At 34.5% G+C, this 26,465-nt stretch overlaps 1 protein-coding gene and 1 long non-coding RNA gene across 4 annotated transcripts in view; both read left to right on the forward strand.

Moving 5' to 3' along the window:
- The first annotated feature begins 7,085 nt into the window (after positions 1-7,085).
- Positions 7,086-26,465, forward strand: part of LOC149561198 (ATP-dependent RNA helicase) — a 33,769-nt gene continuing 14,389 nt past the window's right edge. The window contains exons 1-2 of one of the 3 annotated variants that reach the window (XM_089825012.1): positions 7,176-7,590; positions 23,277-23,528. In XM_089825012.1, the coding sequence (XP_089681138.1) occupies positions 7,314-7,583 (270 nt within the window). In that variant the 5' untranslated portion in view covers positions 7,176-7,313 and the 3' untranslated portion in view covers positions 7,584-7,590; positions 23,277-23,528. Of the gene's footprint in view, positions 7,591-23,276; positions 23,529-26,465 lie in introns of those variants that run through there. The other 2 variants (XM_089825011.1, XM_089825013.1) reach the window with 2 other exon arrangements.
- LOC149561199 (uncharacterized) lies at positions 16,489-17,737 on the forward strand. Its single transcript, XR_016363790.1, has 2 exons — positions 16,489-16,625; positions 16,765-17,737. It is a non-coding gene; the product is annotated as an uncharacterized LOC149561199 (long non-coding RNA).

Consider the following 26,465-nt stretch of genomic DNA (forward strand, 5'->3'; position numbering starts at 1 on the left):
AGACTGAATATTTCATAAATGCATTCAATGATGATAATAGGCAGTCTCTCCACTCTGTTTCCCTCTGTCCAATGTCTATCACAAGTTTTTTCGTCTTTTGTCATATAAATTTGTGTAGGTAACTACAACTAATGACTTTAGTTGAGTGATTATATATGGGTTTGGTTGGAATGAAAATCTGATTTCATTTGGGTCATCTCATTGTAGGGTTAGACTGGTGGAAGGATTATATTGGTAGCTCCCCTCCGCTAGAACCAACAGATCTTTCAGCCAAATTTATCCCTCCATCTCCTCTGGGAAATGAAATAGCCAAATGCTTCAACAATGTGAGAAGGGTAGATTAGATTGTGGCGAATTCATTTTATGCCTTGGATTCCAAAGTGGTGGAGACACATGCACGGCTAAAAGCACCCATGCATTGTGTGGGCCCATTCATCATGGGCTCCCCCTCTTCATAGCTCAACAAGCATTGCAGTGAATGGCTAGATTTGAACTGATGCGATCGGCCATCTATGTTTCCTTTGGCAGCTTCATGACCATGACGAGAGGTCCAATAAGGGAAATAGCTATTGGTCTCATGAAGAGTGGGTGCTATTTCATTTGGGTGCTTCGTCTAGATAGAGAGGCGAGTCATTTGTCAGATATGTTGTCGAGTGGATTTCTGGAGGAATGTGAAGGGTGGGGCATTATCTCAGCTTGGTTTTCGTAGGTGGAGATTCTAAAGCATCCTGCCGTGGGAGGATTTTTGAGCCATTGAGGAAGGAACATCATTACAAAGAGCCTTTTGATGGGTGTTTTCTCTTGTAGTGGACTAGTTCTTTAATATGGTAGCATGGCTACTGTCAAAAAACATGATTGATTGTTTGAAAAGTTTCCTCAAAAAAATCACAATTCATGGCACAGTATTTGCAAGACACACACAAAATGATTTGTTGAAAAGGCTTTATAAACATTCAAGAAAGAGAAAATGAGTAGGCATGGTCTAATGATTGTAGAGTTGGTATAAATGATCATCTTGATTTGTGCCAAATTTTTGGGAATCATTTGCCAGATTACCTAAAAAAATCACCGTCTCACGAGAATGCAACGAGTGTAGTAACCTTTCCAAATAGATTTCCTGGATAGTCATAAGTGTGGAATTTGGTCACATATTTGAGCTTCCTAATTTTTTTTGTAGAAGAGAGTGGTGGGAATGTTCTGGTAATAGATCCCAAAAGAAAGCGTTGATTCATCAGTGGAATCAAATGGTTTTCTTAGGGTACCCTACTGCCAACTTCTTGGCTACATTGTTGGTAATGCCATGGAAAGTTGTAGAATGGAAATAGAGCCTGTTGGGTTGTGTTGAAGAAGGAGTAGAAGCAAACCATCTCTAAACCACTGCAAAATCATTGACAAGTGTGTTGTAAATAGTGACGAAAGCCATTCATGACTATGTGAGACATGTTGAGTCTCGTGAAATTGGCCTACATAATAAATCCATTTGTGGGTGGGTAATTTGCAAAGGTGTCATTGGAGTTGAAGATTTGTTCCCTTATGGCTCCAAATGAATGCCCTAGATTAGGATCCACATACTTTTCCTCCTCGGTGAAGATTTTCTCTGATTTGAGGTCCCTTAGAGAAACAATATTCCATTCCTGCCCAGTTACGCCATCAATTTCAGGGTTGGACTACTTCATTTAGCGCACCATGTGGTTGAAGGGTTGATTCTCCATGACCAGAATTACTATGGTTTGATTTGGGCAACTGATATTGCTCTTGGTTGCATCTCTACTTGTGAGCAAATGGAATAGGTTTGCCATTTCCTCCATTAATGGTCACCTAAAGTTTTGCTTCTTCTTCATCTTTGGATGAATGGATGATCACAATGTGTCAAGTGGCAATTTGGATCTTAAGTGGACTTTGTATGTTGTGACAGATAAAGTGGTGTGTCAGGTTGGGATAAGCTGATGAAGTGACGAATTGGCTATGTAATCGGTAGAATTGCTAAATAATGTAATTTATTAATTCATAGAAATTTATAAAATAGTGAATTTATAATTTTAAATTAATATTAAATAATAATTTAATAGTCAATATGTCGGTTGGGTAGATGCTTCCTTGAAGTGGTAGTGGAATGAGAAGGATGAGCAATATGAATCTGGTGGCAGTTGGCCACTGGCTACACCCACCGCTTTTATGTAGAAGGTGCTTCATATATGAAATTAATAAGCTGTAGTTTTCAATTCATGGTGTTTGCATTTGCTAGAAGAGGTGTAAGACCATTGGAATGTTACAAGTAGACCAAACATCATTTCCCATCAACACGTGTCCCAACTATTAAATACATATAGGTTCACCTCCACCTCTTGATTAGCATTGCATTAATGGAGTTTTTTCTTTGGCTCATTCACTATACTTGGATGTTCCTCTCTCATCCATCGACAAAAAGTCATGCAGATGTTGCTCCCTTTGTCGAGTCTTCTCCTCGATGCCACCCCTCTCCCTCTTCAACCAGTGCAATTGAACAACTTGTTTCTTCTCATCTACATCATGTCAACAATATTGGAAATCATACTATGCAGTCTGTCATGTCTCCAGTGACCTGTGTTCTTGGTGAGGGTCAAGCGTTGTGGAGAGGCAAATTATATCATCCACACTCTTCAGTCTTGACACCATGGTTGTTCCTCTCTAGATCAATGCACAATAGCCTTCAATAGTGACTCCTATAGCTCCAAAATTTAATGTCAAATACATTTTCATTACATAATTATGTTTGCAATGATACATAATTTAACAATAAATTTTCAATCAAATCAGATACCAAATCAGTCCACATTTTATACTCATAACCACACTTGTTTTAAAATGTGTATAGAAAATAGTTATTGAAATGTAAGAAAGAGTAGCTAAAAGACAAATGCAAAGTCATTATATCAGTGATCTTACACACCCAATTAAACATTAATAAAATTCTAATCAATCGCTTATAAATGTTGCCAATCCAATTCAAATAAACACAATTCACAAAAAGATACACAATTATAGTGGTTTCAACATAATTGCATTTATTTGGCATACAATAGGGCATTCAAAATATTCAACTACCCTTATATAGGATTATCAACAGAGTTCCATTCGGTCCCAAAACTATAATCAAGAAAAGAACCACTTGCTTCGTTGATAATTCAAATCAACTCTTGAATTGGGATCTTGTATATTAAATCAAATACTAGAGTTAAGTACATTGTTGAACTTCCAAAGAGGTTAGTCAAGTGTATATGCACACCCCCCCACCCCGCCCCCCCCTCTCTCTCTCCCTATATATATATATAAAGAAAAAATCTATGCTATCAATTTAAATATTTCTTTTAAATTTACATCTCTTAAATTTGTCTTTTCTAAAAAAAACTATTGGCATACCCCTTGCACCTCTTTTTGAAGCAAGTGCTAGTAATAGATACAACCAATTAAAGGGTGGAATATGTTGTCATTAATAGTTCTATGTTGAGTTCTGAAGTGTGATAGGTGCTACAAAGACTCATTACTATAACAAGGCAAAGCATAATACATGTCATGCATTGTGCTTCGTAAATCTTACTACTCTATGTCCACTCAAACATACTTGTTATTGTCATCTTCTAAGTAAGTGGAATATCCTAACTCTACTCATTTCCTTATATTCCTATTTTATTCATTATTGATAGCCTCCTACTTTTATTTATTTATTTACTTGTGATACATAAGCTACCCATTGCCACTTTTCCTTTATTGCAGGTCCCAATGGAAAGTGCATATATAAAGACACCCTTACACTATGATATCTTACAATTTCAACTAATTTATGTGGTCCTATTTCATATTATTTGAAGTCTGATTATTTACTTAACATGCAACTTTTTTTGGTGCTACATACTTTCATTTAGATAAACATTTTGTGTTTCACAGGCACCTTGAAGTGGATAGGCACCTCAAAGTGGGGGCAACATATAATTGCAAAATTTACGTAACCCTTGCTATTTCCCCTATAGACGCTCATTTTAGGAGAATCTATTGATACATCTATACATCATAAAATGTTATGATCTTGGATAAAGTTGGGCTTATTCACCTAGCATTTATTCATTCACATAAATACATATCTCCATATTTACCTCCATCTTGTCCTTATAGACATACTATAGTAATTTCCTTTGCTTGAAAATTTATTAGACATATTAGTATACCTACTTAGATGAAGTCTTTGACCACTCAAATTTGATTTCTTTCCTACCTGAGATTATTTTTGTGGACAATTCACAATCTTTATTTTCTTGGCTTGAGATAACTAAGTACACATTTCATGAAATTTGATGCCACATGGTGGTATTTAAAGATAGTTAGTTGCATACATTTCACACCTCTCAATTCTCAAGAGTATTAAAAAAGTAATTAATAATTGAGACATTTTATTTCGGTGCTCTAAAAGCAGCATGCATACTTTATTTGAGGGAATTATTTCATGTATTTTTGGGGTTGACCCAAGTCCTTGTGACACAACACCAACCCTTTCTAAGTATTTCTAAATACTCCCAATCTTCAAATTGGAAACAAGAGAGAAGAACAAGAGATCGCCTCAAAGAACAATGACTTAATAGTACATTTTATATGGTTGAATATATGCATAAAAAATTAATCCACAACCATGAAATTACTCATTTAGGTTGACTTAACTTGATTCTAGAACTTTTACCAGAAATCTAATTAATCTAATCCTAGAATCTTCATAAAAATTACTATATTTTTCAATCATTAAACCAACTAAAATAGCCTATCACATTTAGTATAATAAATAACTAGCAGTTGTTTGCTTTTGTGCATCCAATGGTGAGCCAATAAGAGATTTTATTATTACCTTAATTATTTAATTAAAATATTAATTTTAATTTCCACCTAAATTATTTGTGTAATAATTGCACGTGTCTTTGATTATATCGTTTATCCATAAGCTTTTTCCTATAAATTTCAAATCCAAAAATTTCTATTGAAAGTATTGTCATGTGTTTCAGTTCTCCAAATTATCTCACTTTATTATCCAAACAAAAAAGTATGACAACAAAACCCGGATTCATATTGCTTATCAATAAACCTACTCCACCATAAAAGCTAAAAACTATTATGTCATAAGCAGTCTACAAGCATCGACAAACCATTTCAACTTCATTTTCTTCAATTGCATTGCTCTCTACTTCTCTCTAACACCCATCTCAAAAGGGGGGTCATTCCTAAACTACACAATACCCATTTGAGAATCAAATTATTCATTGTAGAATCTCAATAACAATAGCAAACAGATTTTACAATTAACAAAAGAAAATAATAATCAAATTGTTCACAAAACTTTTTCTAGAATTTACAGAAGCAAATTTATTTTATTATTAATGAATGATAAAGAAATGAAAATTATATTCCATTTTATTAGTCTACAATTACCGCAGACAACAAAAATAAAAAATAAATTAACCTAGCTAAAGTGATACATGCACAACATGCTTTGTCAGAGTTAAACTACACTAAAGTTTGCATATGAAAAACACCCTTAAGACTGAAAGAGTTAAAGCAAGTTAGTTGCCGCTAATATTGGGAGAAAATAGTTTGCATATTGTTTTCATTTCTTTAACATCAACATTAATCTTCATTCATATGTAAGATGACCGACATACCCATTCCAATAAGCATAAAAATGCTACAACCATGGCTATTGCAAGAGCTATAACTATTATAGAAGTGTACTTTATTTCTATACTGTAAGAACTTTCCAAGGAGAATACCGAAAGTGAAAACTCATTCAAATAAAGTGGAAACTTTTATCTATTTCATCTATTTCTTACAATTATCGTGAGGAGCAAACCCATTGCAATAACCACTATGTACAATACATAGAAAGATAAGAAAATCCCTAATTCTATTAAGAAATACAAGCCATATGAAATGAATTCAATCTTATTCTTCAAAGCCATGTAAATGTTTTTTAGAATGAATGTTATTGAATGAACAAAAAATTGTAACCTTTGTAAATAAGAAACAATATGACAAATTTGTCATCCTTTCCTTTGCCAAAGTATAGGGATAATTAGAAACTAACGAAAAAGAGAGAACAATTAGAAATTTTATTTCTTGTAGAGTAATGTTTCTAAAAAACATGAGTTTTTTAACATCATTGGAAAATCATGATCACAAAAAAGTCTTACAAGATTTTCGTTAATTTTTTTTTTTTTAGGAGCAAAGCTCCCACAATAAGCCTACTGACTTAATTATCACAATAATATAATTTTATCACTCCCTATCTCAATACTTATTCTAAACTAATTCATACTTTAGTTACATTTACCTAATTAATCTATAATTTCAAGTTTACAAATATACATTAGCCTTTTCATAAGATTGAAACTTAAGGTTGCTATGCTTTTCTTAGACACTCAACTTTTTTTTTATTCAGACTTACTCTCAACTAATTTATATCTTAATTATATTTACTTAATTGATCTAGAACCTCAAATTTACAAATATCTATTATACTTTTCATAAGACTATACCTTAAGATTATTGAACTTTACTTAAGTACTTTTAATTGAAATTTATAAAATTTTTATAATAATATAATTTTAATTTTATCAGTCCGAATTTCATTATTCATTCTAAACCAATTTACACTTAGGGCTCATTTGGTTCCTGGAAGATGACAGGAATTGGCTTTTTCAAAATCTAGATTTAAATTTTTTTGCGTTTGTTTCAAAATTGGCAAAATGGAATTAGCATATTAGACTTCCAAATTTGCCTCAAAACCAGGTTTTGCAACTTCCTACTAGCAAGTAGGAATTGAAAATAAAAAATTAAAGAGTGTAAAAACAATAGATTGGACTACTTTTTGAAATTTGCCTTCAATTCCAAGCTTACACATAAAAATGTGTCTTCACACACATCTTCCGAATGAAACAAACAGTTCAAATAAAATCCCACAAATCGGAATGAAGATTTGCAAAACCTTGATTTGACTAAACCAAAATTTGTAGAAATCTTGATTTTTTAAACTCCAGTAAATAAAACCTCAAATTTACAAATTTCCAAATGCCTTTGCTTAAGAATGCTACGCTTACACCCTCAATATTTTTTGCAATTTTCGCAAATATTTAAAGAGTGGCGACGTGTAAATAAAAAAAAATAAAAAATTTGATGCATAGCCAAGTTAGTCGAAGAATCTCGTGTTTCCCCTAATAATAATCATCCAGAAAGACACTGGTTCGAGGGCAGCATTTTGGAAACCCTAGCCTGGGGAAGAAGGAAAATCATCAGGAAAAATGGCTCTGAGGCAGTTCTATAATGAGATCAGGGGAATGAAGGTGAAGGATGTGCCTGCCGTGGTGAAGCCGATGCTATCGAGGCAGTACATTTCAAGCAGCTTGAGCAAGGCTTTTGACAATTACTACGCTAAATACATCCAGACCAGCTCGGTGGAGCCGCTGAATCATATTATCTATGGCGGCATCTTATTCTCTTATCTGGTTGCTCTGCCTGAGGAGCGTCGCCATCTTGAGCACCAGAAACACAGCAAGGAACATGCTCATTAATTTCAAGGTATTCAGTATTCCTTGTAACCCTAATTTCAGATTCTCTTTTTACTTGTATCATATGAATCCGCATTTGGAAATTTTTAATTTTGATTTGTAATGTAACGATCCAATTGATCAATCATATGGGCGACGAGACGTGCCTTCTTTTTGTGATCACTAAATTCTCAGCAAGTTGATTCCTTAGAACGCGATATAGGTACGCTTTTTCAGAAATTCACTTGCAAGGGATAGCTCCTTCTGGATAGATGCTAACCCTGAGGGATATTTTGTCCTTAAGTTTATATGAGGGGAGTCAATAAAGTCCTTAGGCATAAGTGCCAGGACTGAAGAATGTTGTATTTCTACTATCAATTTTACCAGGATTCACACCTAAATGCGTTTGTGGGGCTATGCTTTACTTAGAATGGATGGAATTATGTTAAGTTTGAACGCTTAATATATGTACCTAGTAGACTAATATTTCTCTCGGGAATATGAAGTTTTCTTTTCCACTATGGTTACAAAAATAACTGACCCTGCCGATTACTCGATAAATTTCTATTCGAGACCCTACTGATTTCCTTTTCTTTTTGAATTGCATATAGATTACCAGTAATAAAAAAAATCACATCGTGTTAGACTGTTTATGACAGTAGTATTAGGATAAGATTTAAGCTGATTCACCACACAGGGTCATAAGAAAAGGATACTACAAACCTAGTGTTCTAATTTGGAGGCCACATAAGACATTTATAATAGCCAATAGGTAACCATACCGTATGATGTTTTCCGATTGCAGCTGCTACAAGTTTTACTGAATTGTAAGTATTACAAAAATCACAAGAAATTCCTGCTATTGCTAGAATTGTTCATGTCATTCCACCCAAGTGGTGGATCAATTGAAGATAGCTTGTCATTGGATCTCACAACCTCTACTGTGAACTCCTCTTGGTTTATAGAACATTTTTGTCCTTCATGTAGCTTCAGATTTTTCTGCAAAGTTTTTAATAGATATTTCCTGTTATCATTCTTCTGAAACTCCGAGTATCCTTTCAGAAATGGAATGTTTTCTGATTGTTAAATGGCCAATGTGTTGCATACATTATCTTCGATGGGTTGACATCAACAACACCAGTCTTTAGTAGTTTGCTGAACTTTTCTGTATAGGCCAACATTATCATGGTAACTTGCACATAAATACCATGGTAAATGAGTCTTCTAGTAGGCACAGTAGTGCTACGTGTTTTATGACCACGCCAACACAGAATAAAATGCCAAAATGCTCGATCTACTCTTGACCATAATTACAGTGTATGTTAAGATTGCACAAAAAATCGTAGAGGCGACTCCAAGGTTCAAACCACAAACTTGCTACTTTAATGTGGAGCTGAGCTCGTTTGGCATGATGTATGCAAATAATGCAAGGTGAGTTATAGTAGCTCACTTAGACTTATTAATTTGACTTGCAAATGATATGGTGATGTAAGTAGAATAACGACTTCTAACTGTTGTCCAAAATAAAATGCAAACAGGATATGGGTTTGGAAAGCTAGACTGCTTCTACTTCTACTAATGGAAGGCGATGTTGATGTTGTGTTGAGACAAAACTAGTCTTAGCCTCACATAGTGGATTATGCTTAGGAGAGTGCAATCTTTGAAGGATGCATGTATGATGTTCAAATCACCAATGCTCATCAAAATTAGAAGTAGTGTGAATCAATGATCATTATGTAGTTGAAGTGAAGTGCTTGCAATTAGGCCTAGACTAAGCTTTCACTATTTGGAATCAACAAACACCAAAAAGTATGGACACTAGTTTCATGATGCATTCAACAACAACAAAATCTCTCATCAGCTAATCTAGCTTACTATCTTACTAGAATTACTCTATATCTTAATCAACTTAAACAAATTTCAACTAAATGAGCAATGTAGGAAACCATGCAATACTCCAAAAGTTCACAAGCGTTCACCGTGCAAAGACAACTTTTAATAAGGAGCAAATTTGCTAGTATATTAGCAACAATTTCTTCAATAATCTATGTTTACAAATGAAAAGGCCTTATCTTATATGGGGAGCTCAAGTACAATAAATGGCCAAGATTGACTTAGATCCAATGACCAAGATTATGCCAACACAACCCTAATATAACTAGTAGTGACAACTGCTAAATGTCGTCAAATTAAAAATGGCCACTAGTTTACGGGCCAAGGGGAAAATTACATAGCTTATTTGAATCAATGAGAAAATAGGTTAGGTTGTAACAATAAGTGGACTCCATGTATACACCTGGAATTATGTTTGGATGAGCTTTGACACGTGGAATTGGAGACATCTAATTAGTTGAAGATGAGTGGGCGCCACCTTAGCATGCTTATTTTGTTGACTCTAATTATTGCACCTCTTCATCATCATCATAAAGAAGTCTGTATCTCTAGTATTATTTCTTGATTCCCAACATTTCTCAATCTTCCATTGATTGTAATGACCCATATTCACAAATTGATTCATCTTCATGAACTTTTTCCCTCCTTTGAACTTCTTAATTAAAATCCTTGTACTTGCTTGGGCTTGAAATCTTGATCTGTTAGGAGTACTCATGTGCTTCCTATCTTTGAATTTGACAAACCATAGAAACATAAGTCATTCTAGGAAAAAATCGGTAGATAGAGGAGTAGGATCTTTTTGAATAAATAAGAAACATTCAGACTTACAAAATAACATAAAAGGTGGAAGAACAACAAAGTAAAAAAAACTTTAAAAAATTAAATAAAATTAAAGGGTATTTCGACATTATAGTATTGGGAGTAAATCAAATATAAAATTCAACCAATAAATTGTAGAAAATTTATTTTCATTGTTTATGTTCATATCATTGATTACATTGCACACAACATACCACAATAGCATAAAAAATAACTAGATGGAGACAAATATTAAAATGTCAATTATAGTATAGTTTGTGCCTTTATACAATCAACTTATAAACCAAGTACAAAGTTCCAAAAACTCAAATGTGGCCAACGACATGGTAGGGGATAGAAGGCCTTGTTGATGTTTTTCTGTAGGAAGTCCATTACCTAAGTCCTTCAACAACACTACTCAAAACGTTTATCGTTTCCATGATTTCCAAATCTTCAAGTTGATAGCGTAATCATCTAACATTAGCATCATCACTTGAGGTACAACAATCCACTCAAACTTTGGATCCATCTCATTAAGGTCAATGGGCGTCATTCTCAATAGTTCTTGTTTTTTTCCATGTGGAAATTAGTCTTTGCCTACAAGTGGAAAACACAATGAGTACAACTTCAATAGAGTGCAAGTTATTGAAACTCATCTCTTGAGCTTTCATGAACTTCAAGTGAGGGTTGTGGTGAGCAAACACCAAGTCATTCATCCATTTTTGTGTTAAACAATTACGTTTCTTGGAATGTGTGTGTTTAGAAACACTCCAATTATGCTCACAAGTAGATGAGCTCAATGGTTGGGTCAAAATGTATTTTGTCATCTTTATATCCCACCCGGATATTTATCCCAAAATCTCCTAATATTTTTCAGAAATACAAGTATATATTTTTATACATTAAAAACCAGCAAATAAACCAGCAATTGCTCATATTAAGTCCTCGGAATTTTTATTGCATTATAATAATCAACAATATAATAATTTAATAAAAAACCCAATCTTAAATACATTGCCAATTGTTAGATTGGAAAAACTAAAATACACTTGTGTTATGGTCAAGTGATGTTTTAGTTGTATTAAACAAAGGAGATGAAAGCTCCTTATATAGATTTACAAAGATGATGTTTCTAAAAGAAACAATTGTGAACTAACGGTACAAATAGAAACTACCTAGTAAACTAAAGACTAATTAAGATGATCATTAAAGAAACATTATAATATTCTAATACCCTCCCTTAGTGGTCATCATCTAACCGTTGTCTTTTGGTCACAAATTCTACAAAACATTTTGTTGCTATTGCTGAAACCCCTTCCGAATTTGCAAAATTTAAATGACCAAGTAGCCAAAATCCGTCCAAAAAAGAATAGAGAAGGGTGCCCCTTCTTTAGAAAGCTTTGCAAAAAGAGACAAGAGCTTGCCATTGACTCTACCACTGAGATGAGTTTGCCACTTACTTTCCCAAAATCTTTAAAACATCTGACTAGAAATCATCACAAAACATCCAACCTGATGTTGGATAACAAAGATGCTCTTCCTTAGAGACAAAGACAAACACTGAGAACAACTAGCACGATTTTGAGGAAAAATCGACAAACCATCCAAACTTTGCAGATGAGCATGATACCCCAAAATAGATTGCAAAAAGACATGATTTTAAAGGAGAAAAATCAGAAATTCCAGACAATTTTTGAGGTGAAAAATCGATTAAAACCATACAACAGAATTTGAGACATAGATTAGAGAATACAAAGCTTCGTTTTTTAGGAAAACAATAAAAACTAACATATCATTTTTAGGGAAAAATTCTAAACCCACCAGATAATTTTTCAAGAAAAAATTATAAACCCATAAAAGAATTCCACACAACTTTGCAAATTATAGATTCAAAATTTATTTTCTTCTGGAAAAAAAGATGAAAACCCATCAAATAGTTTTTAAGGGAAAATATTACAAAACATGAGACTTTGCATGGTAAAACAATGTGTGCAAGAACATGCAACTCAGAAAAAGCACATGCAAACAACATGCAACGTAAAATAATTAGAGACTTTTGCCCAAACCATGAAATCACAGCATCAAAACCCTCAACCAAGCTTGCAATTTTTAGGAAAATCTTTGAAGAACTACAAAATATTCATAAAATACCCATTTTTTTTGGTTCATAAACGGCCAAAGCCCGGATTAATTATTATTATGTGTTGAAATTAATTATTATTAAGTGTTAAGTTTGAGTAGGTTCAAACCCAAGACCTCCCACATGAGAGGCTTACAAGTTACCATTGTGTTGTAGGCTCTTGCCTATACCTCCAACGATTTTTATTTCATAAAATCAAATTATTTTTTCCTAGGAAAATACCAGATCAAAAGAGCTTCTTCGTCAAATTTTAGAAAATCCCATCGACCTTCTTTGATACCATGTTATGATAGATTGATGTTTTTTAGTTGAATTGAACAAACGAGATGGAAGCTCCTTATATAAATTTACAAAGATGATGTTTGTAAAAGAAACAAGCGTGAACTAAAGACAAAATCAGAAACTACCTAATAAATTAAAGTCTAAGCAAGATGATTGTTAAAGAAACATTATAATATTCTAATAACTTGTAACTCTCGATGTAAAATCTGGCATGAATATTCACCACATAAGGTGGATGAGGTCTGCATCCAATCCACCCAAGAAGCATGAAGGTTTCCATCCTCATGTTCTGAAAATGAAAGCTGCAAGCTTCTAAGTTTTCATCTTGAAATGAACCAGTGTTTTCATCTTCTAATGATCAACGCTATAACTCTTTATTTTCTCTTTTCTATCTCTTTATCTTTTATTTTATTATTTTGAAAATGACCTTTTTCACGTGGGAGGATAAAAGACCCCTTTTAATAATAAAGAGTGAAAGCTGCAAGCTTCTAAGTTTTCATCTTGAAATGAACTATTGTTTTCATCTTCTAATGATCAATGCTATAACTCTTTATTTCTATCTCTTTATCGTTTATTTTTTTATTTTAAAAATGACCTTTTTCACTTGGGAGGATAAAAGACCCCTTTTAATAATAAAGAGACTTATTAATATGTGCCTTAGTTTAATAGTCACTGTATTAATTAACAATTGAATCTTTTGGCATTAAAATAAATATCCAATTGAACTAAGAAGACTATGTGTGATAGCTTGCTGGAATGTTTCAACAAAATACTCCATTACTGAAATAGCCAAAATATTGATCCTTGCCGACGTTTTAAAAATGGGAAGTGCTCAGAAACCCTGTCAAAACAACTTCGATTGGCTTGTAACAGGAAGTGCCTAGGCCAAAACTTACACTGATCACTATAAGGACCTGCTTAGCCCATGTGACCATGGTGGAAAGAGCTAATGACACATCAAAAAATAAAGGGCTAGAAAAGGAGACATTGCAATCCTCCTTGCTTGTCCTCAAGCAATCAACATCGGCATACTGTCACCAAAATACCTGGATCCCATATCATGCTCATGCAAACTGTTTCATGAATTCGCTGCTCTATTCTAATACAAGAAATATATTCAGAATTGTGAAGCCACTCATTGAAACTCCATTGAAATAATGCATCAACCATGTCGTCACTAGGATCTCACAATATCATACTGTCATGGCTATCTGGTATGAGGAGATATAAATATCTTGAGGAGCTATTAACACTGAACAACTCTCCCTCTGTGAATGATCACCCGTGGATATGCATAATACCCATCATAGGCATACAATAAATCATAATTGCCAATCTTAAACTGCCAATGAAGAATTCAAACTGCTCAAAAGATGAAATCAACACCAAAGGTGTGGTGTGGTTGGTACTACAATCATCAATCTGACCCCCTCCCCCCGAGTACATAGGTGTCATGGGTAATGAAGGGGATAAAATTTCATTCTCTATGATTAAACTATAGCTCCCATCAATCCTCAACCAAGATCTATTCAGCTGCTGAAGCATAGAGTCCTTCCACTGGTATGTAAGTCAGAATTTGGAACCATGTATAGGCTAATCAAAGAGTGAGAAGCAGTACTATTTCTTGAAATTGATACACCACCCCAATCTTGTGACCAAAACTCTTTAGAAGAAACTGCACTTGGGTTCACAACCCTGTAATCATTCCTATCCTCATTTTGGAGAACAGAAAGATCTTATGCATTCAGCTCAAAAAATGGATTATCAAATGTCCAATCAACATCCACTTCAAACAAAGAATTATCTACTAGCTGAATGTGATCCAAAATTATGTTACTTGATCTCTTGGGGCAGCTATCTGAGTCATAAGTCTGCCGAATGCTATCAAGTTTTATTATCACTTTCTCAAAAAACTCATGCCTTCTTTTGATCTCCTTTTCCCTGGATTGATTGGTGACAACAATCTGATTGTCGGCTTCATGAAGAGCAACCCATGAATTATCTAATGCTTCCGAAGGATCTTTGAGCTCCTCGTTGAGCCTTATTAACCTTATCCATTTTTTCCCTTAATTGATCAGCATATATTTTAGCAACCTTTAAGAGACAATCCCTGTCTGAAAGTGGATATAAATAATCTGATTTTAGGGGCTCAAGAGCTACTTGGACCTCTTGTAAATCAACAACATAAGACGCACATTCCAATACCACTTTGTCCTTTTTTCATCTCAGCCTTTCTGCAAAGATCTTCAATGATCGTGTGAGTGTCATCATGACATACTAAAGCTGCCACAACTATATCATCATTAACTTTAAGCTGATTTTTCAAAGAACCATTGTCACTCTGACATGCATTTTCTAGCTGGTCATCTAAAACACCATCATCCTGAAATTCTGTTTTTGATTGCTTCTCTAAATCACTATCATGTATAAATGAGTTGCTGGCATAAAGAACACATGATTAATCACTCTTAAAAAGATAGGTCATCAATGTCATCGAAGATCTCCTGTTCCCTGTTTGATTGATATGTGTGCCAGGACAAGGGTACTGTTATTGTTATCATTATCAAACAATTTCTCATGATTTTGAGTCTCCAAAATGCTCCCACATTGAGTAATATTATCCTCCGTAGAATGTGTGCCAATTACAACCTCAAAATCACCAATGTAGAGATTTATATATCACATACCTTTAGCAAAAGCTGAACTCATCTCTCCATATTTGTGTTATTTTGTTGGGGCAAATTTGTGAAATTCCCATCAACTTTATTGCTGGTCCGAATTTCTTTCGCTGCATTGCCTTTATTGGAATTACCACAAACATGATTGGGTGTCGAACTTACGTGGCAAGTGAGTTCTATTCTCATTTTGTTCTTGCTCATTTCTGAAGATCCTGCAATTCGTAAGCCCATTGATCTTAGTTCATTTTCAGTCATGTGCTCCTTGAACCTCTCAATTTTATATTCAACCAATCTTCTTGAGAACTTATATGCAACAGGTGGTACTGCATGTTTCTTCCTCCAAATGGCCAACAAATCTGATTGCAACTGTTTGCCTATATCATCATTTTCAGGTACGATTAAGGACACAATTAGTGTGCATGCAAGTCTTTACATTGTCTGGATGATGCTTCCTGATTTCAGCCAAGAAGCATTGAAACATTTGAAGAATCAAATCATTACATTCAAGGTCAAACGGTCAATTAAATTGGTAAATGAAAACTTTTCACAATTAGCTGCAAAAATTTCCTCAATGTACCATCATTATAAGGTGTTATAGGTGTAGTTATTGGTGTAATCTCATTAAGACATGAAGCCCCGGCAAGCCTAACATCTCTATGTGGATGCTTCATAAACTTCTATGGATCAAAGCGAGCATTGAGGGCTGTTAACAAGCCTTCAATCTGCCTTCAATCTGTCTGGTCTATTTTGGACAAACTTATTTCGTATTCTTCCAACTTAGGAAGAAGTGCATCCAGAGATTTCAAGGATTTCAATTGTAAACCAATTATGTAGAGCCAATTGCCCACTTCTCGTTCTTTCTGTAAGTTCCGTAGTTGATTGCCATTGAATGTATTATTGAATACCTTTGAGAAGTGTTTACTTTTCAGATTTTCCATTGTCTTGTTTTTGTTTTAAACTGAATATTCACCATGTTTGATGTACACAAGTTCATTTCGAAATGCAGCAAAACCACTGCATCTTTCAGTCTTGATAAGGATAAGTTTGTTGTTGCTGTTTTACCACTGCTGGAAAATGTTTGAAATATTCCGAATTCTGAAATTTTCTGTGTTGCTTACCATATGGTATTATATTAAAGATAATATCCACTGTCAAAAATCCCAAACAAGGAAGACAGTACCATTTAAGGGACGAGGTGCTGATATACAACTTCTATCTTGATGCAACCTCCCTGCGACTTAATTAAGCCTGATATCTCAATCTTCTTGTTTAGAGGTTAGAAGCACTCACACCCCTGCTTGTGTTTTTATTAATTTTACTCTGTACCCTGACGTAATTTTGTCAAACAATTGTTTGAAATTTTTGAAATTGTTTTCAGTTTTGTGCAACAACAAAATTCTCCATGTATTTGCAGGTTTACACAAACTGAAAGTTACTAACTTCTGACATTGAAATGAAGTAAGTATTTGGCATCAAATTACATGGAGGGGGGATAGTATTTCCTGACCTCAGTTCAAAACCAGACAGCTGAAATCATTCCACAAAGGCCACAAGTTTTTAAGCACCAAGAATTGAACAATTATTCCTGCTGTAACCAGCACGATGCATTCGGTCAGCACCAACTGCATACGCCCAGCATGTAAAATGTGATTCTTGATTCCAGTGACGATCTTGCTTTCAAGTGTCAGGCTAATATCTGATATTTTAGATTCTCTGCACCCACCTTCTCCATGATCAAATCTGTGCAAGTTTCAGCTTCTACAGTACAAAAAGAAACTCGTGTAATCCAGTTTCAAAAAGCTGAAGAGCATCAAGCAATATTTTGTCCTTGCCAGTTCATAACACACAAGACCTGGATGGAAACTTTTTGTTGGAATTTGTGGCATATTCCTGCTGAGCTTGAGTATGCAGAGTGAGCGGCTAAGCAATGTGTTTATTTTTCTGTAGATGAACCTGTATACAAATATTTATCTCTATATAAAGTTTGCCCAGTCAATGCTCAACTGAAGCAATAGTTCTTAAAGCTTGCGGAACTAGAAATGATCTACCAAAGCCTTGACTCTTAGGAAGCAGACGACTCTTTTTCCTCTCCACGGATTCCTCTTGCAGTATTCTGTAACCATGTCCGCAGCAAGTAGATGGTTCCTGCAACTTTTCAGTTTTCTTCCAACACCAAGAACTATATCAAACTGACATAAGCATAGTGTTGTAATTCCTCAGCAAGACCCTTCTTTTGTAGATACAGATTCGAAGGTGCTCCCATAATGAGACACCATGAGTTTGTGTATACCTAGAGTGTATTACTGACAGAATACCCAGAAATTAACCTCCTGTTTGGTTTTGATAGTTTGAATGGCAGAAAATTTTGATAGTTTGAATGGCAGAAAATATTTGTGGGTTTGTGAATTTGAAAATTTCCGTTGCGGACAAAGCTTCCAAAGGGGGGGAAAATTCCTCCCAACTATAATCTTGAGTTCTGAATACAAATTAGGCCTGATGAAATATACTTGCTGCCTTTTAATTATAGCTTTGCCTATATACTCAATGCTTGTAATATTGTCTCAAATGAATTAAGACGAATGAATAATAATCTTCAGCCAAAATATATAATCGCCCAACAATGTTATTTCTTTCATTGAACCCACGACAATAATGATTTTATGACCTTCTTACCTGGAGACAAAAATTCATCCTCAGGGTTATCATTTTTATTTGTTTGAAGGGCCTACAATATTTAAAATATAATATTGCTTCAAATGTTAAAACATTAGTCACCGATAATAAGAAGTATGCCTAAAACTTATAATGGACCCCTATCAAATAGTTACTCACATTTAAATATGCCTTGACTCAGCTTAATCAATATCAGTTCTTACGTTTCTTACGGCAGTGTCTCTTATACATGGCAAATATAAATTTAATAATCCCATATAAGGTTAAATATTAATATGCATCTCTTCAGTTTAATAAAGAATTTGGCCCTACGCATAGTAATGGAACTATCGCCCAACAAATAGATGATTTCCAGATTTTAATATTTCTTCCACCAAACCACAGTAATATCCAGCTCCGATATTTAACCCAAAACCTCCCACTAAGTTTCAGAAATACTAGCAGATAATTTTATGCATTAAAAACCAGCAATTGCTCATATAAAAATCCTCAGAATTGTTATTGCGTTATAATAATCTGCAATACAATAATATAATAAAAATTCAATCTTAAATACAGTGCCAAAACTGTAAATGCACCTTCAACTCCAAATGTGAACCCCTTCATGAAGTCACCACATAAAATGAATAAGGTGGTTGTCCCATCCACCCAGGAAGCGTGAAGGTTTCTGTCCTCGGGTTCTGAAAATGAAAGCTGCAAATTCAAAGTTTGTCTAAGAGAATTCTGAAATCAAATCCACTATTCAAACATGTTGAAATTTTTAATGAACTAATGCTTTCATCTTTTAATGCCCAATGCCGTGAGTCTTGAGTTTCCCTTTCCTGTCTCTTCATCCTTAATTCTTTTATTTTAAAAAATGGTCTTTTTTACGCAGGAGAGTAAAAGATCCCTTTTAATAATAAAGTGACTTATTAACACATGCCTTAGTTTAATAGTCACTTTATTAATTAATATTGGATCTTTTGGCATTAAATTAATATTCAATTGAAGTCAAAACACCATGCGTGATAGCTTGTTGGAATGCTCTTAGCGAGATGTTCCCAGTCCAATACTGAAATGGCCAAAAGATTGATCTGTGCTAACTTCCTAAGAATATTTAGTACCCAAAAACCTTGTTGTAACAACTCTGATTGGCCTGCAACAGGGGGTCACTTTTCCAAATCTCGTGTTGATTACTATAAAGACTTGGTTAGACCATAACAAAAAGAGGTAACTATACATCATAAAATAAAGGGCTAGAAAAGGGGACATTACACCATACACCTAAGATTCTTGCATCTGTGACCAAAAAAATCCCACCCTTGAGCTGAAAAGCACATTATGGGGAGATGATATCATGTAAGAATATTTTCAAATTTTAACAAATTTGCTGATCTCATCGACAAAATAAATGGATTATCAAAAGTATTAGAATCTACTTGGTTGGATGGTGTTCCGCCTTCCTCAGCAGCCCTAGATGACAAAACGCCTTGCCTACTTATTCATTTGCAACTTTGAGATTGTGGCTTTCAATTTCTTTCTTCTTTGAGACATTTTTTATGTGCACTTGAACAAGCCTTATGTGATCTGAGCGTCAATCTCTGTGAAATTTGTGTTGTAGAACAATGATGGATTGAGGAAGTATCCTGCAATGTAGAAAGGATAGTGCATTTGTCAACCTATCTACTATCAGTTATGACCCATAATGGCTGATATCCCATCCTATCATTTTCCAACCTACCCTTTGTCACCTTCTTGCTCTATCTATGGTCTTATACAAATATCCCATTGAAAATTATCACCATCCACTAGTCTCAAGACTTTTACTAGAGGCTCTGAATATTGTACCACTTGTTCAATTCTTTCCAAGAGTTGGTGGAATACATGTATTTTGCCACTCTCATGCCATTTGTTTGATTTGAGAAGCCTAAGTCCATCCACATGGCTGAAACAAATGTGCATCTCAAGTTCATTTTTTGTTGAACTAGAGTTTGAAGTGCAAGGAAGCATGTTGCAAGCCTTGTCATCCCTGGTTGAACTAGTTCCTTGCCCCTTGTGAAATGGTACATCATACTCAAAATACTCGTGTGGTTGTAGATAAATTTTGTAACCGTGCTTCTATAATGCCTCAACCCATTCAATTTTCCATTGTTCTCTAGGCTTAGATCAAGGCAATGTGCTGCACATGGGATAAAAAACATAGAGGGCTAGTTTTCTATCAGGAGTTTTCCATCAGCAACACAAGCAACAACATCATCTGTAATAAATTGAACCACATTTTGTGGCCTCACATCCATTACTACTAATTCATGCATCTCAACCAATGTAGTTGCAGTTTTCATTAAATCCAATGCATCCACAAATTTCAGAAATATAGTGTCTCTATAACAAGAGATGAGGAAGCTCATGTCACAGTAGTTCTTTCTATTTGTTTATCCATCTGAAAAATGGTACGCCCACTACTAGCAAATTATAAATGATGCTCTTCAACAACATGTTGAACATCTTTGAGCATACCAACTCTCTTTGTATCATAAGAAGGGGCTTTGAACCCTGGCCCTGCAGCTGCAGCATCATCCATCATAGCTTGCCAAAATGGAGATCTGCAAGCATGGAATGCCAAGGTAGAGGATTTTTTTTTTTGAAATCCCCTTCATTGTCTGTTCATGGACAGTTTTTCTTCACCTTGTACATTCCAGATTGCTCTATGGTCTTGACATGGTACAACGTGCAAAGAAATTATGGGTGTTCCCTCCACCAGTGTTTGTGCTACGTGCTATAGTCTTAAATTCGTTGAAACCCTCCCCTTCACCATCGTCCACATCCAATTGATTCCTTCTAGCACTTGTAGAATTGGAACCTATCTCAATCTTGGTTCTTGCCTTTGTTACCTTGTTCTAAGTAATTCAGTCAAGAGCTCTTTTGGCTTGGTATGTGACATCCCTAGGGCATTTATCACATGTTGTGGTATTATCTCTGACTTCTTTGGCCAAAGGCCAGTTAAAGCAGTAAATTTCACCATTCAAACACCAATTGTATTTTAAGCTTATATGTACTGACAATTGATGTGCAATGTGTCCACTGTAATGTCCCTTGTCAGTACCTTGCTTAATTTATCTTATACTTGTGAATTAGGATTTGGATTGTAATGTTCACTGATAAGATTAGCTGTTCATCTTATTAGATTTAAGCCATCTGTACAAATTATTACCATCCATTACTATTCCAACTCAAGATGAAAGGTGCAGGTGCTATCCAAGTTGCCTAGAAACCAACAGTGGATTCTTTGGAAGTTTACAGGTTTAAGTCCGTGACATGAAGTCATATAGGATGCTGATCCCTACCCTCTCTTGGGATAAAGATCCATTGCATGGATTGATACAAGCCGATCTTTGGTAACATCTCTGCCTTCTCTTCTTAGATTAAAATAGTAATAGTGCCTCGAGAATATGTGTATATATATGCAGTAGTTTTATGCTCTGTCTTATAAATCCACAGTATGGCTGATAAAAAACAAATGCTTTGAATTTAAATGTGTATCTTACTACTCTAATCCTCAGATCGCTATTTTATTATAATGATTGTTTTCATATTACTATTATGATTTGTGATTGCAGTTATTAACTATAGCTTAGGGTAGCATTATATGTTGCTCAAATCAATGTTTCTTCTGATCAAGACGAGTCATACTGTTAAAGATCCCCAAGCTTTGGATATGTTGTGACTTGTAATAGCACTTATAGATTTTTTATGTGTTTTCCAAGTTACCATACGAGTGAATATACATGTGATTAAAGAGGTATGTCTCTTGAAGAGACATGTCTCTTTAGTATATTAACTTACATTAGTTATAGTTATAACACAAGTTACACACACACACACACACACACACACACACTTAACATAAGTTAATTATTTCATATATAATATTTGCCATATATTATTTATATATCTCATCTGTATAATATAATTTATCCAACAGAATTATAACATTAACACATAGTAGCACAAGGGTCTTCATGGATTCAGTATAATCTATATCTTGAGGAATATATATTCTTAGCAGTTGCCTTATTAACTCCTTTGATTGCTGACATTATTCCCAAATGATAGTTATTCATGTATTGAAGGCTTTGGATACTATTTCCGGAATCAGAGCTGTTACATTTGTGAGCCCTATTCCTCAATATGGGCTTCCTTATCCAATTCTCAGTAATTATAGACTGCCATTAGATGCAGTTCATATCTGTCAATATTGTATTCCAAACCTGGATATTACAAGGAATATATTCTGTAGAAAGCTTCAGCAATGTTAGACACAAACTTGAATGGACTACCCTGATTTCCTTTTTAATCATTGCCTTAATCTCTCGATTCTATTTATATTTATTTCCTATTCTTCTGTTTGACCCTTCTTCCTCACATCGATCACTAATACTTTTACTTTTTCCAAATCAAGTGCCTGCCCTTTGATTGCTGACATTATACATAATTGATAGTTATTCATTGATTAAAGACTTCGGTTGTTACTCTTTCTGGGATTGGAGCTGTTACATTGGTGAGCCCTATTCCTTGATATGGTCTTCCTCATTCAATTCCTAATAATTATATTCTGCCATTAGATGCAATTCATATCTGTCAAGTTTGTATTCCAAACCTTGATAACAAGGAATATATTCTGTAAAAAGCTTCAGCAATGTTATACACAGACTGGAATGAACTACCCTGATTTCCTTGTCAATCAGTGTCTTAATCGCTTGATTTTGTTTATATTAATTTCCAATTTCTTCTGTTAGATCCTTGTTCCTCATGTAGATTACTAATACTCATACTCCTTCCTATCAACGGATGTGCCCTTACTTTGTAGCCGACGGCATCCTTCCTGTGTGAATCGACGACATCCCTTGGTGATCTCCTTGTTATTTCGTATGTGGCAGGACAATTCTGCTCTTTATGTCAACAGCATACATCATACTCAATAATTATTCATCGTTTGTATTGTCTGCAGAGATTATTAATTGTATCCCTCTGAAGTTCATGCTTATGGATCTTCGCTGTTAAAACTCATGTTAATATTGGGCATTAATATTTTGTCCTGTGTATAGTGTTAGAATAATATTCTTTGTTGATTAATTATTCATCTAACCATTAATAATATATATGTATAATTGATATATTCATTGATTTAATTGTTTATTTAATAATAGCATTAACAGTCAATATATAATTAATATGCTCTTAATTATTTATTCATTTATCAAGTTCTTTATACAGGGTATATGACATCCACATGAAGTATCTCACATGCGACATCGTGATCAAGAATCTGCAAAAGCATTTTAATTGTCTTTTAAGATTTGCTAGTTTTTTAAGTTTTACACAGTTGTTACAATGAAATACTTGGACAATATTTCATAGACATATATGCAGATTTATTTTAAAAACAAAATTGCATTAAAGTATATGTAGATTTAGTTCATAGACAAAATTGAAATAAAATATTTGTATATTTAGTTCATAAACAAATTTGTGATAAAATACATGAAGATATATTTAAAGAATACATAAACATGGAATGCTAATTTGATATGTATTCTGTTTATTTTCTGTTCTTCTATGACCTTATCTTACAGATAACACACAGTAATATACAATAATACATAACTGCATAATACAGTGTATTACAAACGTACCACACTGTATCACCCAAATATTGAACTACAATAGTCAACAACTTGTTGTAGGTAACTTAATGAAAATGACCTTGGTCCTTATGTCAAACCATTGCTCGAGCCATGATAATATTAACTTATTTTTTGGAGGTAACTTAGTACATGAGAACAAGTGCGTGAATTTCCGATCTATCATCTCCTCCACAATCCCATGCAATTGGCTACTCTTTGTTTAAAAGGTTCCTTGAATAGACCACTCAAATAATACCAATTAATCAAGGTGCTATTGGTGTGAGTTTTGTTCCACTACACCATACAGAATCCACTCCTTAGTATTCCAGGATAAAACACTAAATCTCCAACCCTCTCTTGAGTAAGGATGCCCATATGCTAAACAATGTAGATGAAATGTGAGATCAAATGAGACAAGCTCAAGGTTCCTTCTTATTGTGGACTTTGACTCAATTATACTAATGTGATATGTTGGTTATCACACAAGGACTTATGCTGTTCATTCAATGGATATCAATTCTTTCAACTTCTACAATCGCTTCCAACCAAACAACTTGCAAAGGGAAAAAGGGTCTTGAAATCTATTCTACTTCTAGAATGCAATAAATTGTGGATGTCTTTGTGACTCTATTAGACTTAGTTCAGCCATTAACATTAGCCAAACTAGTGCAATCTCCTAAGATAAATGTAAGATGTTCAAACTACCACCATTACATTAACACCATCCATTGATACATATCAATGTGTGAGCAATATTTGAAGTTAAGTTCATGAAAATGCTATTCGACCATACAAGGCAAACTTACAATCAACAAACAACTAGTGGTTTGGTCTTAAGTGAGTTCACCAAAGAAACATCCAAAATATATTTTATTCAACTAGACACTACTTTTAAACAATGTGAAATGAAATCTACTCCAGGTGAGGGATTGAAGAAACCATGCAATAGTCCAAATTTACATAAATAATTTATCATGAAGACCGACAGTGAGTCAAGAATTACTTTGATAGTGTTATGACAACAATTTCAACAGGCCTCCTCCCACTGTAGTCTAATCTCTTCTAATGAACATAAAATCTAACCCTTTACAAATGGTAAGGCCTTGGCCTTTTATAGTTATGCAATTAGAATGAAGGGACAAGATCAATTTAAGATCAAGGGCGAGGATTTACCTATTACAAACCCTAATTAAAGATGCCAAAACTATCATCCAATTACGGGAAAGCTTACTTGATATGGAATTTCCTCTAAACAAACCAAACCATCAGAAAGAGTGTATTCAATGGAAGCAAAAGAAGTCCCACTAGTTGATCAATTAAAAGATGCTCAAGTAGCTCTTGTAGTGCATCCAAAAAATTGAATATTTTGGTTGCTGATATTCTAACCAGTTATGGGATGTTATTGAGGAGAAGTTTTTGTGAAGATCTTGGAGGTGAGATTAAAATGGACATGTCCCATGCCTTCATCCCAATTGGAAATAAGAAGGTTAGGCTTGATCCTAAACCCAAGGTTAAGTACACAGTCTTAAACTCTAATGATCCAAGGGCGGAAGTTTTGTACGTTGACATAGGACATGGTACCTACATGATGATTTCTCATGCCTAGAATAGCCGAGGAATTGTGGTCTTTGCAGTTTGATGGTAGCTCATCCTCTTCTGGTTCCGGTGCCAGAGTGGTTTAAGTGTCGCTTGAAGGGGAAAACTTTTCAAAGGCTTATAAGCTAGCTTGTGAGACTACCAACAATACGGCAGAGTATGAAGCTCTTCTTCTCAATCTTGAATATGCCAAGGAAAAAGGAATTCAAACAACTCAAGGTGTCAAGAGATGCAGAACTAGTTGTCAATCAGGTTTGGGGGCAGTACTAAGCCAAGAATAAAAGATTGAAGTCCTATAAAAATAGAGTATGGGATGAGATTGAGCATTTCAACACTTTCTATATCAACAACTCCTTGTGAGCAAAATTCCAAGGCCGATTGACTCCTTATTCCTCACCCTGAGTTTAATAGAGATATTTACACATCAGAGATGATTCACAAACCCAGTGTGCTAGATAATGACCAACATTGGCAAATCTTTGATGATGATGGGAAAATCATCACATTTCTTGAATGAGCTCCATTCTTTAATTTGAATTTTGAAGGGTCAAACAATATTGAAGTGAGGAATCAAGAAGAGAAAAAAGAAGATAATCTTGACGTCATTCAACTGAAAGGGAATGCTATTCCAAGGGGACTAGTCACTCTAGAGAATTATGGAAAAGATAAGAGGAAGGAGAAAGTTGAGAATGCTTGGCCTTCTAATTCCTCAGATCATGAAAAGGTAAATATTGGTTAAGAGGAAAATCCAAAAATGGTCCTGATTGGGAAAGAGTTATTATTGAAAGAAAGAGAGGAATTTGTGAATTCGTTAAAAGAATACCAAGGTGTTTTTGTTTGGGGTTATGCAGATCTGATGGAATTCATGAACGGGAAATTTAAACATCAAATTCCCTTAAAGCTTGGTTCAACTCCTTTCTGGCAAAAACAAAGGCAATTCAATCCAAAGGTTGCTGATGCCATATTCCATGAAGTTGATAAAATGCTTAAAGAAAAGATTATTTACCCTATCCATCATTCCACATGGGTAGCCAATATTGTCCCAATTAGGAAGAAGAATGGTGAGATAAAAATATGCAAACTTCTGAAATCTAAATCAGGCATCACTCAAGGATAATTACGGGCGCCCTGTGATGGATCATATCTTGCAGTTGGTATCTGGTTTTGGGCTCATGTCAATGCT

The sequence above is a fragment of the Cupressus sempervirens genome, chromosome 4, assembly GCF_028749045.1.
Source record: "Cupressus sempervirens isolate cs-2001-9-10 chromosome 4, ASM2874904v1, whole genome shotgun sequence".
NCBI classification, from domain to species: domain Eukaryota; kingdom Viridiplantae; phylum Streptophyta; class Pinopsida; order Cupressales; family Cupressaceae; genus Cupressus; species Cupressus sempervirens.